The sequence below is a fragment of the Trachurus trachurus genome, assembly GCF_905171665.1.
Source record: "Trachurus trachurus genome assembly, chromosome: 14".
Lineage (NCBI taxonomy): Eukaryota > Metazoa > Chordata > Actinopteri > Carangiformes > Carangidae > Trachurus > Trachurus trachurus.
In genome coordinates, this window is record NC_139903.1 from 28,363,131 (window position 1) to 28,381,068 (window position 17,938).

Here is a 17,938-nt window from a genome sequence, read left to right on the forward strand (position 1 = left end):
GACATTTTTGTGTGAAGTTCATCAAGTAAATATAATTAATTTAGTATTACTTCATGCATTTGAATATGAAAAAGAGAAAATTTGGTCAAATAAACTTTCATTATCAGCATGTATGAAGTCCTTTTCTTTAGGCTAAGTGTATATTTAAGTAATAGGGTAACAGTTACCACGTTTACATTATGTTTTTAAAGCGGAATTAACTTTAATTCCGAATTAAATGATTTTAATTCGGAATTAAAGCTCTCATGTAAACGGGGCAAGTATGCCTCTGGTGGAATGCATAGCCTTTGTGGTTCTGTCCATCATCAAAGTTGCCCATCCCCAAAGTAGATGGTTGGCAATCTGCACTTCAACTACACTGAATATGAGATTAGAAGTTAGAAATCTGAGATGTCTGGAAAGTCTTCAGAGAATAAACGTCCACTATAGAAACAACTTCCCTTCAAAAGTGAGTGTGCAAAACTGCTTTTTTTTTGTGATGCACACTTTCATTCTCAGCCTTTTTTTTACTGCCTTTTTACTGTCTGGATATTCCTGGTTCATGTTTTGTAATCATCTCATATGTGATTGGTTATTTTACTGTTGATCGCTCATACTGAGGTGAAATGGATCAAGCCCTACTACAATCACGTATAGGCCCCTATGCATTCAGGTTTTCTATTGGTGAAGTTTAAAGACAGACAACAGTCAAATGTCAGATGGGTTCCAGTGGGATAAAGTTTCCCTCATGTTAAAATGTATTCACTTTATTTCAGTTAATTTAGTGTTTCTGTTGGTTGTAAGTGTTGTATCCATTCTGGGGATTGTAGGCTACACTGTTATGACTTTTGAGAGGATAAGGATGTGAATTTTTTTAGACTTACTGTAGCAGAGGAGGATGAGCATGGTACACTGGGTTTAAACTGAGTTGAAGATAGAATCAGATGATTGCTAATTCTAACAGTGTACAAAATAATACCAATTTGATTTTTTTTTTTTTTTTTTAACTTTTGTAGACTCAGCAGACATATGGACTCCACACAGGGGTGTGTCTTTCCTCCAGGACAACACAGCAATTGCCAGATCCACAGGAAAAATAAAACAGATAATTTCTTGCTGGACTGGACGTGTAGCTTACATTTGATTTTCATCAGTGTGAGTCCAGCAGCCTTTGGGCCAACCTGTATCTCATAGCAGAAAGTGGAGCTTTCCACCGAGTGAGTTTCCACTGACATCTGGTGGACAAAGGTCTTCATGTAACATAGTGTGAGGACTGGGCTATAGGCCTACATGTTAGGCTACTGAATGGAGCTGGGATGAAAAAAGTCAGTTTTCAAATTATTTTGAATTCTCTTATATTATGCAGGCTATAGGCTAGTCTAGCCAACATTTCAATATCAAATTTTATCACATGCAGTATTGTAGTTTTGTAGAATAATCTGCTATACACTCTAAAAAGTGATTCATGGGGTTAGTTTGTATAGCTCAAAATCAAGAGCTTTTTCTGCTTAAAAAATTAAGTTTGTTATGCATATACATTATAATGAGTTGATAACTTAATTTGATAAGTTGGTCTAAATGAAAATAAATAAAATTGTCGTAACTCAATAATACATGAATTTTGAACAGATATTTCTGCCTTAAAGCAGAAGTGAGTGATCCGGTCGTTTTCGCTAATGCTGCGTTCCAGGCAGGCTTTTGAAATCGTAAATTACAGCTTCAAGTCACAACTTACGACTTTGTAGCGTTCCAGGCAACCCACTTGTGTTTTTCCGACCTGTTTTACCGGTGAAAGTCACTATAACGGCCACTCGTAACTTCCGACCGGTGAACTCGTACCAGATCGAACTGGTACCACTTCACGGTCGGAAAAATACGAGTTTCCTTGAACGCACCATAACAGTCCTCGTCGCTACGTCACCACATTCACGGCGTTCCTTGGCTGCACACACAGCCCTGCATGCCGTTCTCTCTCCTCATTGGATAAAAACTGTAGGATACGATAAATGTTTTCTCCTCGGCTCAGAGCAGAGCAGAGGGACTGAGAGACCTGTGTTTCAGTCCAAACACTCTATGTAAGTGATTGCTGTCGGAAGATAGAACTATTTAAGACTTATATTAACACAAATATATCACTCACTTCTGCTTTAACTTAACATAGAGGTGTATTCAGTTAGCACAACTTAAAAATCTGTGTCTGTATTTTGTTAGAAGTTGAGTACAGGCTAACTGCTAGTACATGTTTAGTGCGAACCATGCGGCATGCCTGTTGGAAGCACAGGATTTGAAAGACACCAGTGACCAGAGCACAGAGTTGGAGACACCCATGTGCAAACTTTACAGCTTGGTGAGTACAATCTTGACTCGTTTTATTCACAACAGCTATCAGTACAGTTAGTAGGCTACAAGAAATCGTTTTTCACCACTAGATGCTGTTTCTCTGTCAGCAGTTGTCAAACAAATATTGTTGAGATGCCACAGGACTAGTTATAAGCTAGTTGTTAGAATAGCATGAGTGTGCACTGCCATTTCTTTGCAGTAGTTTGTGTGCAAATTGTATAAATTAGCATGTTGTACTTATTTGTGCCTTTTCTTTTTATTTAGATAAACCAAGAATTAAGACAGATCACTACTGTCAGCCTGCCCTGGAGTCAACATTCATGGGAAAATCAGACTCAAGAGTATGACTGTCAAAATGTGTTCAAAAGACTGTTTTAAAGGGCTATTTTATATTGTAAGTTTCCTAATTTATTGTATGCTGTGTTCAAAAGACTGTTTTAAAGGGATATTTTATATTGTAAGTTTCTTAATTTATTTTATGAATGCTACTTTTATTTATATATATATATATATATATATATATATATATATATATATATATATATATATATATATATATATATATATATATATATATATATATATATATATATATATATATCTCATATACACTCAGTCCTGTTGCTGTAGAGTGAGATGCTGACTTGTCTTTGAATAAACAGTTAGATCAAACTGAAAGTTCAATGTGTGATATATTCTGACTTAGATAAATAAGTTCTTACTACTAAAAGAAATTGAGGTAACAATTTCCATGGACATTTCTGAGTAGAATGAAATGAAAATAAATAAGTTAGAATAACTAAAAGGGGTAATTTTAACACAATTAAAATTAAGTTGGTTTGACTTAAATAAGCTTGTAGAGGACAAGGGAAATCATGTTGCTTGTACTTAAGTAATTAAGTTGGCCTAACTAGAGAAGTCTTGTGGCATGTACTTAATACTGGCTAAGTTGAAATAACTTAAAAATGTCCATGGAAATTCTTACCTCAATTTTTTTACGTTGAGCCAGCACATCATTTGTTAGAGTGTATGATGATTGACTATGGAAACAGGTTGCTATAGTAGACTAGTTCATTGTCATTTTGTCTCAATGGGGTCATGACTGTGAACCCATGAATTATGAATTATTATCATTATTATCATAACGTCTGAATTGCGATTGGGCACCCTACATGAAAAGCTACATCTATATTAGAGACTCCATATCCTCCACAGTTGCATTTTTGAATACTACATCTACTGCTTCCAGCCAGTCTGCTCCAGAATATTGCAGTTTTGTTTTCTCCTGTGTGTGTTCATGGAAGGGTGGGAAATGGGTCAAAAATGAAGACCTCTCATAATTATCTACAGATAATGTTGGTATAAACACAAATGTGCAACTCTTCCTTTAGAAGAAAAATACAAGTGAGAGCAAAAATAATACAATGCTTAATTCAATCTATATTCTAACCCCCCAAATTCGTAGGATTTCAACTTTCCCGGTGTCCCTGAAGTAGCCATGTGCGCCTCTTCAGATTGTATAAAGCCTCATGTCTCCTCAGGTTACATACTTCAGTCTAAAGACCCCAAAAAGAAACACAGTGGTTCCCAAACAGTGTGCCGAGGCACACTGGTGTGCCGTGAGGCAAGTCCAGGTGTGCTGTGGGATTTTGTGACAACCATACATTAATATTGCAATATACAACTAGGCTACACAAAAAATATTTATTTTTAATTTACTATCAGTACTTTGTATGCGCTCATTTCATAATACAGAGACAAACTCTATACCTAAAAACAATTCTTAAAAAACAAAACCTCAAAGAGAACCCCATATTTCGCACAATATGTTTCAATACTGATCAATCTGTAGGACCATGGACGGTGCAGCTTCCTTGCATTGACAGTTCTCTGTGATGACATTTTGCAAAGTTTCCACTGCCTTATTGTGACCTGTCTGGTTTAAATGGTTGTATTGCTGCTTTGATGAAGCCTAATTTGATGAAGTTTCAAATTAATTTTTTTTAAATATTTTGTTAATAAATATGATTTCGTGAGTAATGTAACCTAGTTGTCTTTGTCACATTTTATTTGGCATTATTAAATAATTATGCACATTTACAGATATTTTACATGATATAAGTGATAACACGTGTTATGAAGGCTATTTTGAACAATAGGTGTGCCTTGAGATTTTTACTTGTCCTTTGGTGTGCCTTGGCCACAAAAAGTTTGGGAACCACTGCTCTAATCCATGGGCTACATTAGATCCATCCATGCTCTAATCACACGCAAATCTAAAACCAGTGCGCACCCATGATGACGTTGCCGACAGCTGTCCGATACGTCACACTAACGCGCCGAGGTTTTGTTTACAAAGAGCGTAGAGCTGCATTAGCATAATTCATGTGATACCCCCATGGTGTGAACAGATAGAAACACTTCTCTTTACACTAAATAATAACTACTGCACCAGGAAGCAGCTGCTTGTGGCTTGTTTTAAAATGAATGGCCGACAGTTGTTGTGTTAGCTTCGTGTTATCGTGACTCCACTGGTGGAGCGTGACACTACTAACGTTACTACAGTGTTTCTAGTGCTGAAGCTGACGAGGGGCCAGGGTTTCAGGATGCTCCGGGAGCTCTACCCCTTCGTGGAGGACAGCTTCAGCCGCTTCCCGTCCCAGAGCAACATGTACGGCCTGTGTCAGGCCGGGGAGCAGGAGCTGCTGGCGGCCACGCTCAAAGGGAAGGTGGTGTGCTTCAGGTACCAGGAGCTGCAGCACAAGATCAGACCTGTTGCCAAGGAGATCCAGTTCACCTACATCCCAGGTACTGGATTATCTGTAGCCTACTGCAAAACCCACAGGGACTGATACAACACTGTGTGTAATCATGTTTTATATAATACCATACAAGGGCTGCTTTATGTTGTGAGAATCACACCTTTTGTATACCTTATTTACATCACAATTGTTTTGTTTTTTCCACTGTAAAGCGACCTTGGGGGGTTTTAAAAGGCTATATAAATTGAAGTTACTGTTGTTATTATTATTATTATAAATCGTCTGCCTGATGCATGTGTGATGCTGCTCACATGTTGTCTTCCAGATCAGGTCAGGGGTCAGGGTAAACTATTGTCCCCTGGTAGAACTTTGTACAAACTAATAAGCATTAGTTAAGCATTAATAAATACTGAATTCTTCATTCATAATGCATGAATACTCATTAGTATGTACTTTATAAATACAGTTAGTGCTTATCAATGATGAGTAAAACATTTTTAACTGTATTTATAAACTACATACTAATGAGTATTCATGTGTTATAAATGATGAATTCAGTATTTAATGCTTAACTAATGCTTAATAGTGTGTAGGCCTACTTATTATAAAGTGTTACGGGGAAATTAGTCTTGGGCGTCATGCTACATTATTACTTCACAGCAGAAAAGATTTAAAAAAAATTATGCAATCACATACAGACATTGACTACTTAAACAGGACTAAAAACAGGAGATACATTACAATGACAACACAGCGACATACAGAGACATTAGACAATTTAAAGTGCCAGAAAAAGTGCAAAGTGCTAAAGTGTTTTGCACTTCGGTCCATACGGAATCTTCTTCCTGATGGGAGAAGGTTGTTTTCTGAGGACAGTGGGCGAGTGGAGTCTGAGGAGATTTTTCAGATGTGTTGAACAGTGGCAGCTGCTGTTCCCAACCCAAAGAAACTCAAATGAAAAGTGTTTTACTTAATAATTCGTTAATATTTTACTTCTGTGTATGATGTGTTGGTTGATGCTGCAGTGATCTGTCCCTCTTTTTGTTTTCTAGTCGATGCAGAAATTGTCTCAATTGATGCCTTCAACAAGTCTCCACCCAACAGAGGCCTGGTGGTGGGCATCACATTCATAAAGGTATTCTCATGTTAAAAGTCATCAGTCACATGTGTGTGTACAGCTTAGACAGAGTGAGTGCAGCTCAGCATTGTTACTGGTCTCCTGCAGGACTCTGGGGACAAAGCCACTCCCTTCCTGAACATCTACTGCGACTACGAGCCCGGCTCAGAGTTTAACCTGGAGTCTATCGCACGTGAGTGAAGCAGAATCCAGATGTGCACCACAGTACTCCGTCTGACAGATGTTCTGATGTTAGTGTGTCTTTTGTGAACAGAGAGTTGTCTGAATCTGGAGCTGCAGTTCACGCCCTTCCAGCTCTACCACACAGAGTAAGTCTGAGACACACTGAACCAATAAGCTCTGTTATTAAAGGGATAGTTCAACATTTTGGCAAATTGGCCCATTGCCATAATCCCTATAGTCACAGCAGTAGGTTTGTTACCTTTAATTGTTGGTGTAAGCTATTTTTAGAACGGCGGACCAGAGCTGCAAGCTGCTCAGAGCTACGCTATGGAGGCTAATGGTATTTCTTGGTTTCCCTCATCAAACTCTTCAAATACACAATCCAACAACTCCATCCACCACGCTATGAGTTAATAACCAAACGTTAGGAGACAGAGTTGTTTTCGAGGTAAATTCATGCAAAACCGCTGATGCGCGCTTCTGTTGAGGGCAGTTTTTCGGAAAGCAGTCTCTGCATTTACCTCGAAAACAACTCTGACTCGTAACGTTCTGTTATTATCTCATAGTGTGGTGAATGTGCAGGTCACAACTTGTCCACCAGAGCGTTTTGGAGTTGTTGGATTGTGTATTTGATGAGTTTGCGTAGCTCTGAGCAGCTCGCAGCTCTGCTCCACCGTTCTAAAAATAGCTTCCACCGACAATTAAAGGTAACAATCCTACTGCTATGACTATAGGGATTATGGCAATGGGCCAATTTGCCAAAATGTTGAACTATCCCTTTAACGCTGTTCACGTTTATGGTGATAGCTGCTCCTATAGAATCCCAGAGAGAGAGGAATACATAGTTTATTGTGACAGAGTGTAAGTGTCATCAATAGTGAAGAGAACATGACAGTGTATCTGTATAACAAACATCTTAAACCTCTTCTGTCTGTGACAGAGTTCAGTGTGACGATGGAGGCAGAGAGACTGTGTTCCTGCTCAGTGGACATGACCAGAGGATCCACCTGTTCAAGGAGGTCAGCTTGTGTGTGTGTGTGTGTGTGTGTGTGTGTGAGAGAGAGAAACTTTGATGAAAATATTATACTAATTTAATTCATTTTAAATATATTTTTCTTTATTTTAAAGTTCATATATTTGAAAAAAGTACATATTTTATCATTGTGTTATTACAAAATAGTTCTTTATTTGATTATATCATACACTGATCAGGCCTAACATTATGATGACTGACAGGTGAAGTGATTGAATAACACTGAATAACTTCATCATGGCTCCTGTTGGTGGGTGGGAAATATTAGGCAGCAGGTGAACATGTTGTCAAAGTTGAGTCCTCAACTGGTCTATTTTATTTCCTCTACACACGGCTACACGGCCCTCCAACAGGTAAAAACTACATAGAACTGTGTATAAAAAGAATATATTATGTTTAAAAGTGATTACAATAAATGCCTCATTGTATCAGAGGCAAAGCAGTGCAATTTGGGGTTTGTTTTTTACATTGTACAATCAGTCAAATCAATGTGAATCCATGATCGTGTAGTTCAACACTCTAGTTAATTGTTACCATTTTGTGTATTTGGCAGCAAAAGGGACCAACACAATACAAAACAATCGGTGTATGTTCATCATGTCCTTTATATTTCCAAATTGTCTCTCTAACATCTATACAGTTAATGAATCTCACTCAATCTATTGTGTGAGAAGGCATGGACATGTAGATGTTTATCTGAAGATCACAGCAAAGTGTATCCTTGACCACAGCTGACAACATGGGACATGGTTCTGTCACATAGAGGATGAAAGTGTCAGGAAACGAGACAGTTGAAACCAGCAGTGGTGCTGAGTCATCGACTTCATATCAGAGCATCACTGAGCCCGACTCCCTTGTTTTGTGACAGAACGCCTCCCTGCACCAGTTTGAAGAGCAGCCAGTGGAGAGACTGTTCCCTGAGCTGCAGCAGCTGCCCAGCAAGTGAGTGTGTGTGTGTGTGTGTGTGTGTGTGTGTGTGTGTGTGTGTGTGTGTGTGTGTGTGTGTGTGTGTGTGTGTGTGTGTGTGTGTGTGTGTGTGTGTGTGTGCGTGCAGCTCCGCCAGCTCTTGATATCACTGTGTGGTGGGCTGTGTGTGGTGAGTGACACCAGCAGAAACCTGTGAGTCACTGTCATGACATTTTTCTTTCATTTCACTTTAAAAACAGCAAAATTGTGTCAGAAATGAAAAGAAGAGAAGAGGTACGCAGTCACTGGTTATCTCTCTTGTGTGTGATTTTCTGAAGTCGTGTGATAACACAAAACCAAACTGACCTATTTTAGAACATGATGCAAAAAATATTGATAGAAAAAAAGTTCAATTCAATTTAATTCAGTTGTATTTGTATAGAGTGGTGGGTTTGAGTGGAGAGATAGAGATGAAATGAATAACATTACTCATAGTTACTGTGTTGTTGTATGTGCTATTAGTCATGTATTGTCAGAACTCTAATACTAGTAGGTAAATACAAACTGGTAGTATTATAATAATATTGATAAGGTGATAAGTTGCTGTAGTGGCAGCTCTGGATCCTGCTGCTGCTGATCCACACAGAGATACATGGAAATGAGGACACGGAGAGGAGGATCCAAACTGCAGGAAAGATCAATACAAAGTTACTGACATGAAATAGTAGGATATAAACAGAGAGGGAGAGGGAGAGAGTATTTACTGCATCATGGTAAGACCCCAGTTTAGGTCTAAAGCAGCTGAGAGCTGGTTCCACAGGAGAGGAGACTACTCTGGTCTTCTGTGATAGGGAACTAGGAGCTGATACTGTGGTGCACGGCACAACAAAATACATTTATGTTTAGTTTTAATGACATATATATTTTTTATTTTAATGTTTATTTAACAGGGACAATACATACAACATTGCCACAGAAAATGGGAAAATGTGATGCTTACAGTTTAAGACGTCTAGCTTCAGCTAATTTGCAGTCTTTGTCCCTGGTCAGGCTTTAGAATAGAATAAAATATACTGAATACAATAAATGCAATGATACAAATACAGTGGATAATACAATGAATAGGTACCATGAATAAATAAACACAGTTGCAATTGTAAGATTTTTGTAAGGTTGTCAGATTAAAACACAAGTTAAATTTAGCATTAAACATTAGTAAAGTGCTGTATTGACAATGACATTATATTTCTTAATAAAGTTCTATAATCTAGAGTTTAGTAATAAAAAGTCTGGTTATAAGGTCCTGTTAAAACAAATAATTCTCATTATGACAAAAATAATGTGTGTCCAGGTTCATCTAAGTGGAAAAGTTCATTTATCTCAGTAGTTCAGATTCAAATAGTGAAACTCATATTACACACAGACTATCTCATGTCTTTATTTCTCTTAATTGTAATGAATATGACTCATAATGAAAACTCAAAATTCAGTATCTCAAAAACTTAGAATATAGTGAAAAGTTCACTATTGTAACCTAATGATGTCACGCTCTAATCAGCTGATTAACTCCAAACAAATGGTCTCTTAGTCTGGTTCAGTGGCTCCACTAAGACTGCTGACCTCTATCATAGATGCACCTGTATAGTGTATGTAGCACACCTGCAAACTGGTCACCTTTTGGCTACAGTCACCTTTTTTATGTCAACCAGGGTAGTAGAAGTGAATGAAGAGGGTTTTAGTTTTATAACTTGTCACCTTTTTCACTACTCCAGAGTTTGTAGGTCTGATAGGTATTCAGATGGACTGTGTGTATGTGTGTGTGTGTGTCTCGTCCCTCCATGCAGTGTGCTGTGGTTGGACACCATGACGTTAGATGATGGCCGGAGGATCTCAGCGTTCGGCTGTCAGAGCGGCTGTGTTGGTCTGGCTCTGGTGGACCAGACTGGACCAGGTGAGTGACGTTAACACACGGTGTCTCTACTGAGGCTCCGGTCTGTCACACCTCTGTGCACAAGACCAGACTTCTTTTAAAGGGACAACGAGGAGTTTGCTTTCAGTTATAAAAGAGTCTCATATTAATGGGTGTGAATCTACATTACCCACTTGTTATTGGATCCATTTTTGATAAATATATTGTTTTGTCTTTACTCTTTTGTTATAGTTATTTTGTTATTATTATTAGTGGTCGGCTCGCCCAGCATTTCCTAGTTTCGGTTTCCCGAACGCTGCCCGGCGTCATGGGAATAACGCCGCCGAATCGCCGTTTATGGTCGGAACTACGACGGTATCTGATCATCTTCCAGCCTCCGACTTTCAGTCTTCATCAATCAGTACGTTTACATGCAGAGCTTAATCCAGCTATGCTCAAAATTCGATTTTGGCGTCTAGTCGGACTTCTGTCCTTGACTGAATTTACATGCAACTGAGAAAATCGAATAACTGACCTGTCCTGTTGACTTTTCTGTCACCTCGTAAAAAACTGAATATAAACAACTTAGTGAGCTTAATAATAAATTCTTAACTGCAGTTCCCGACCAGACGTGCCAGTCTGGGCCGAATTCGCGCTGAGAATAGGATACGGGCTTCCTTTTTTCATCTTTCTCTCTCTCTCTCTCTCTCTCTCTCTCTATCTCTCTCTCTCTCTCTCTCTCTCTTTTTAAAAATAAAACACTCTTGCTGGTCGCGCTGTGTGAAAAACATTGAATCGGCGCTGATGTTGAGTTTTCTTCTTTACTTTGCCGGTTCCTTCAGCTTCTCTGCTCCACTTTCTGCCGTCTCTACGGTTGTGGAGCATGCGCACATGCATTGTCCAGCTTCAGTCCGACTAAGGTGTATACATGACAGAGAAAATCGAATTCCAATCGCATTATCTGGGTGTCTTAATCGGAGTTCTCCAACTCCGATTTCAGTCGGACTAAGGTGTTTACATGCACTTCAGTTGTCCAGTTATAGTCGGGTTAAGGCAATAATTCATTTTTTTCAAGTGTCATGTAAACGTACTGACTGAAAACATTCTTGGCAAATGTTTTGTCCGTCTTGCGCCGGTCCTAGAATTTCACCAGAGGCTCATGGGAAATGTAGTGTGAAAACACTTTGCTTTCCAAAACTCCTCGTTGTCCCTTTAAGGAAAATATATAACATGAATATAAATTAAGAAATGCCAAATAAACATTTCCACATCTGCTTGTTTATTTGAATATTTATTTATGTGTTTATCCACAATTTGCTACATTTGTTTTCATTCATTACCTTATTTCTACGTTAACAAACGTATATCTACATTTATTTATGTATTTTTCCTGTGTCCTATATTTATCCCTCAGTATAAAGCTGGAGTAATAGCTGCATGATTGACTGGATGGAATAAATAAAATTATCAAAGGTTTGTTTAATCATGCATGTCTACATCAATTTTGTAATTGATGTAGACATGCATGATTAAACAAACCTTTGAAAATGTAAATGCAATTGCAATGCAATTAAAATGCATAAATGTAAAAAACAAAACAGAAATAGCATCTTTCAAACCCAAAATATTTGTATTTTGCATTTATTTTAGTATTACATTTTTTTCTGCATTAATTTCCTTTATCTATGTTGAGTTCAATGTCTAGTTGTGCTTGAAAGTTTACAAACCCTAGAGGATTTTGTGTGAACCATTCATTAAGGAAAACATCAGTGATCAGACAAAACAGATTTCTCTTATTTTTAATGGGATTCAAATTAAACTGTTGAGACATCCAGAAATAACACAATCATTTAAAAAAAAAAAGATCATCAGAGAGTCTGACCAAATTTTTTTTGATGGTACCAGACCGTGGCTTGGTATCAACAGAACCCCTCAATTTCCACTTTTATGAGAGCTTTAACTCTGCTGATTGGCTTTTTCAAGTCTTTGAATATCTTTTTATATCCTTTTTATGTTTTATAAAGTTGAACAACCTTTTCTCTCAGGACTTTGGACAGTTATTTTGCTTTCCCCACACTCAGAATCCAGTCAGTCAGTGCAGCGATGGATGAAATGTGCAGGTGTTTGTCAAGAGCCCAGAATCTCATTGACTTTTTATACACAGACACTAATTACAAGCAGTCATGTTCCAGGCCTGGACAGTTACCCTGAGTAACCAGTCTGTGTCGATCTGTGTGTATTTTATCAGGGTCAAACTTTGAGGGTATGTAAACTTTTGATCAGGGCCATTTTGGTGTTTGCATTTTTAATTAGGATTCAAAAAGATCAAACACAATTGTGTGATAATAAATGGCTTCGCCCAGCCCCTAACTCTGAATAAAAAAAAGTTTTGTTGCATTATCAATTATATTTTCTGAAATGTAGCCAGTATTTCACAAATTCTGCCAGGGTATGTAAACTTTCAAGCACAACTGTAGCCTATTGTTCCTATTCAGGCTGATTTGACTGGCTGTTTCAGAGCTCTCTTGGGAATTAGTAGGTGACAGGACAGTGAAAAAGTGATGATACAGCCTGGGTGTGATGTGTGAGCCACAACAACATCCAATATCAACACTACTTGTATGAGTCCAGAGTGTGGTTTAATATGTAAATAACCTCCAACAAACACAGCAGCAGTCATATTCTTGTCTTTTCGCTCGGTGTGGACAGTGGACAGTGGTGCAGTCCAACGTGGAAGAATTCCTAAACAGGCACCAGTCAGAATAACAAGAGGTTGTCCTGTTCCTCCCATCCTGCTGTGTGAGCAGTGTGTGAGAGCAGTGTGTGTCACTATGGAGACTTCACCTGTCACAGCTGGACCGGCTCAGGTGTTAATGGTACTGTAGCTGTGTTGAGGGGACAGTGAAGGCAGCATGACCAGGACCAGGACTCAGCCTCTCTGCTCCTGCTGCCAACATGTCTGAAGTGAGAAAGAGCAGCTCTGATGTCACACACAGTCCAGCTCTGTCTTCACTGTATCAGGCACCGTGTTTAATATTCTCACAGTGGAGTTCATGCATATTGAAGATCCACACGTTTACATTCTTAATTTCAGTACATTATAATCATTTATCATTCTTTAGTCAGGATTTGTAGCACATCTTCTTTATCTTTCATTTTCTATCTTATATCTATTGCTAATGATTTTTTTTCTCCTATTTTTTATGTTATGGATTTCTGTATTATCCTTTTTTTTTTTTTTTTTACCTGGACAACTACTGCTGTTGTTTTTACATAGGGGAGGCATTTTCATAAGCCTTTTTTGGCTTCTACCTCTCCTGCAAAATGTTTAATTTCATTATTTTCATTGTTTTTATGCAGGCTATGTGCAAATAAACTAAAACTAAATGAAGTCTATATTCAATGTGTATCATAGGACTGCAATCATCACATACACACTGGTTCTGCATGGTCCCTTATAGCTTTAAAGATAATCTATTATGTTTTTGTTTTTAGTAAATGAAAACAAGATGCATCAAGCTTTGTGTGTGTGTGTGTGTGTGTGTTGTTTTGTGTTTATCAGAGGTTCTGCAGAGCTGGCGGGTCCAGTTCGACAGTCCCATCTCTACAGTGCTGCTGTTTCCTCTGAGCCTCCAGGCCGAGCCCAGCGGAGACACAGGTACGTCCACGTCCACGTCAGTGCTCTGTTGTACTTTGTCTCTCTGTCGTTCTCTGTCTGCAGTCTTCCTCAGGACGGCTGTTTTTTGTCCCCCCAGGCAAGAAGAGGAAAAGCTACAACCTCCTGGTGACCAGCACCATTGAGATGGCAGTCGTCTACAGGTCCGGACCACAACAAGTTTCTCTTTATTCACACTTTCTCTTTGTGTGAATGCAGAGTTTCATTTCTGTGTGTGTGTGTGTGTGTGTGTATGTGTTGTCAGAGATGTGCAGGACTGTGGTTTGTCTCGCTCAGCGTGTCTCTCAGAGAGTGACCAGTGTGACGCGGTGCTCTGTGCTCTAGTCATCGACCTGGACTTTGACGGACAGATGGAGGTGCTGTTGGGGACATATGGACAGGTCAGACCGTCTCTACTACATGTGATGCTTTTTATTAAATGTACTTCACACTGTAAAACTGCTGATACTCTACATTTCCAATAACATTAAAACTCATTAAAGGGGACATATTATGGAAATATCACTTTTTGAAGGCTCTTTAACATATATGTGGGTGTTTGTCTTGCCTTCCGGCCCCCAAAATGTGAGAACTGACAGAAAAATCTGTAATGTTCAGGCTCCCTAGGTTGAAATCAATGTGGTTTTATGAGCTGTTCCCTCAGTTGTCTTCCAATAATGTAACTAGTTTTCAAATTTACATAACCCCACCCCTACCTGGTACCGGTAGAAGGGCATTTAAAGGGACAGGCACTGAAAGCAGCCGTTCTGAACAGGGCTGTTTTGAGAGGATGAAAAGAGCTGTGATGTTTGATCCTTGAGGTATATTGAACAAAGCATGTCACAGATATGTTTTTGAGACACCTGGGAACTATTTTCATTTGTGGAAAAGGGTTACAATATGTCTCCTTTAAAGGACCAAAAACAAAATGTGCTGATCCATCTCTCTCTCTTCATACTTCCTGTCAGTGCCTCTCAGCCTCTAGCCCATTAAAAATGATGGGACAGGACAGGACAGAACAGGAGGTGGACATGATAACAGTGTTTTCTACCTGTCTGCCATGATGCAGGAACTCCTGTGTTACAAGTTCCACTCAGCGGGTGGCGGAGGACAGTTCCAGCTCCACTGGAGGCGGAGCTTCAAGAGTCCCCTGCTCTCCATCATCTACTTGGACCTGACCGGGGACGGGTTGAAGGAGCTGGCCGTCCTCACACTGAAGGGACTGCACATCTTACAGGTGAGTAGGTCCATGATGATGCTAACCAGCACCACAGCTGAGCCTCCTCTGTGTCCACTGTTGTTCTGCTCATCTGCCTCTGAGGTGAACATGACGGCTTTGTAATGAACTGAGAAATGTTTTGATTTATGGTGGAGAAGCGAAATTAAAACGGACATGAAGTCATTGCTGACCTCTACTGGCCACAAGGAGAAACTGCAGCAGAAATGAACTGATGGCCTGAGTCTAAAGGTTGTGTGTGGTCTGTAATTCACAGAAACAATTAATTCGATTTTTTTTCTGCATTAAAGTTAAAGCAGAAGTGAGTGATATATTTGTGTTAATATAAGTCTTAAATAGTTATATCTTCCGACAGCAATCACTTACATAGAGTGTTTGGACCGAAACACGGGTCTCTCAGTCCCTCTGCTCTGCTCTGAGCCGAAGAGAAAACATTTATCGTATCCTACAGTTTTTATCCAATGAGGAGAGAGAACGGCATGCAGGGCTGTGTGTGCAGCCAAGGAACGCCGTGAATGTGGTGACGTAGCGACGAGGACTGTTATGGTGCATTCAAGGAAACTCGTATTTTTCCGACCGTGAAGTGGTACCAGTTCGATCTGGTACGAGTTCACCGGTCGGAAGTTACGAGTGGCCGTTATAGTGACTTTCACCGGTAAAACAGGTCGGAAAAACACGAGTGGGTTGCCTGGAACGCTACAAAGTCGTAAGTTGTGACTTGAAGCTGTAATTTACGATTTCAAAAGCCTGCCTGGAACGCAGCATTAGCGAAAACGACCGGATCACTCACTTCTGCTTTAAGGTAACAAAATTGATGAACGTCAGAGAAAAAATATTAGCATGAGGTCCTGTTCACAATTAAAGGTAGAGTCTGTAGGTTTGTTCATTGCAGTTTTAAACAGACACAGTCACCACCACACATGAGTAGAAGCTCAAAGGTGATGATTAAGCAGTATAAGTCTATATTTTGTTTTTCAAGAAAATCTTACAGACTCTTCCTTTAATGTCTCTCTTCATGTGTCTTTTGAACATAGAACAACCTAAGGTAGCTACTGTACCACCTCTAAAACAACACACAGAGCTGAGATTTCTGTTGTTCTTTTTTTTTCTGCAACCCCCCACCCCTCAAATGTCTCTGTTCATCTGGTTTGATGCCGTGTCCTTTTGTTCCTCTTTGTCCTTTCAGCACAGTCTCACCAGCACTGCTGATCTGGTCCTGGAGAGGCTCGCCCGGAGGGTGTCAGCGCTGACAGCTGGCTCTGAGCTGGAGTCGATTAAAGCTCCAGACGCTGAGGGGAAAGATGCTCCGGCTAAGAAAGAAGAGTGTGCAGCTCACACAGCATCACATTAATGAAAACAGTGCAGTTTGTTTCCATGTGGTTCAGTCTGAACCTGTTTTCATGCTCAGTGTGGGGGACTGGCTCTGAGCTCGACAATGTGTTTGAAATGAAATAATGGAGACTACTGTCAAATCTCTCAAGGAGGTTTCCATCACAACTGAAGGGACTGTGTCTGAGTTCGAGCCATGTTAACACAGACACATGAAATCCAACAAAATATATTTAATATTTAATGGAACATTGTGACTGAAGTCTAGATACTCTGTGTCTTCTCTGGTGGTTCTCTCTCAGGCCTTCACTGCTGCTCAGTTTCTTCAGCAGGTGGACTGACCCTCAGTCAGATCAGATGACCGACTCCACCACACAGAGATACTGCACCTCTTAACCCCCAAAGAACTCAGAGTTGCTCTGACTGTATGTCAGAGATCATTGTCCTGCTGAGTGATGAGATGTCGTATAACTTCTGTTAACTGCACTGGTTCTGTCAGAGAAATCATCATCATCATAATAATCATCATTTTTCTGTGCATTTTTGGTTAAATGCAGTCTGGTTTTACTTTAAGTGCATTTATGAAATGAATAAATTAGTAAAATAAATAAATAAAGACAAACAGACAAAAAAAATCATTTTAAACTATCTGACTTTTTTTTTTCGGACAGGAAAATGTATGAAACTGTTTAAATAAATAAAAATGAAACCACAACTTGATTATCAAAGTAGTTCTCGATTCATTCTATATTTATTAGGTATAAATAGGCCGACTGGGTCATAAAATAAAGTTTAAGACTGAACTTGAGACCAGATATTTACTGCAGTGTTTCTATTACACACTGTTACAGCCATAAAGCTCCCACTGCGCTTATCGTTTTACCTGAGCTTCTATTTTCAGCCTGACAAGAAGTGTAAAAAAAAAAAAAAAAGTATAAAGCAACGAGAAGTTTCACAAACACCGAGTCAAAGTATAAAAGGTCAGATCGGTTAAGAAAAAAAAAAGAAAAGGAAAAAAAAAAAAGTCACATGAATCCAAAATGTGTCTTCTTGACATCAGGTGGATCTGAGCCGTGCCTGCTGGTCTCCGGTCAGCGGCACCGTGTGCTCCGCTCCACTCCGCTCCGCCTGGATCCTGGACCCGTCCCCTCTCGCACTACAAAGGCGACAACAACAGCTGCACTTCTCACCGCGGTAACATGGCGTGAACAAGAAGAAGATGACTTGAGAGAGAGAGAGCCGCTCCTCCTCAGCTCCCCGCGCCTCGCCACGCCACGCCACGCCGCGCTCCCCCCACGAGAAGCTGTTGCACTTGTCTCCATGGCTTGATCGCTCCGCTCGCTGCTGCTGCTGCTGTTGTTGTTGCTGCAGCTTTATTTTTTTTTGAGGGCGCGGGTTGTTTTGCGTCAACAATAAAAGGGAGACCATGCTGCCGGAGCGACGGCGAGCGCGTTAAATGAGCGCGTTTCCACTCAATGGTATTTTATA

At 39.6% G+C, this 17,938-nt stretch overlaps 1 protein-coding gene across 1 annotated transcript; it reads left to right on the forward strand.

Moving 5' to 3' along the window:
• The first annotated feature begins 4,687 nt into the window (after positions 1-4,687).
• On the forward strand, positions 4,688-16,945 carry kptn (kaptin (actin binding protein)). The gene is made up of 12 exons (XM_083987161.1): positions 4,688-5,127; positions 6,134-6,216; positions 6,307-6,391; positions 6,473-6,527; positions 7,322-7,400; positions 8,283-8,356; positions 10,165-10,271; positions 13,792-13,887; positions 13,985-14,048; positions 14,150-14,285; positions 14,954-15,121; positions 16,308-16,945. The coding sequence occupies exons 1-12, from the start codon at positions 4,926-4,928 to the stop codon at positions 16,470-16,472; spliced, it is 1,314 nt and encodes a 437-aa protein (XP_083843287.1). The 5' UTR covers positions 4,688-4,925; the 3' UTR covers positions 16,473-16,945.
• The last annotated feature ends 993 nt before the right edge of the window (positions 16,946-17,938 follow it).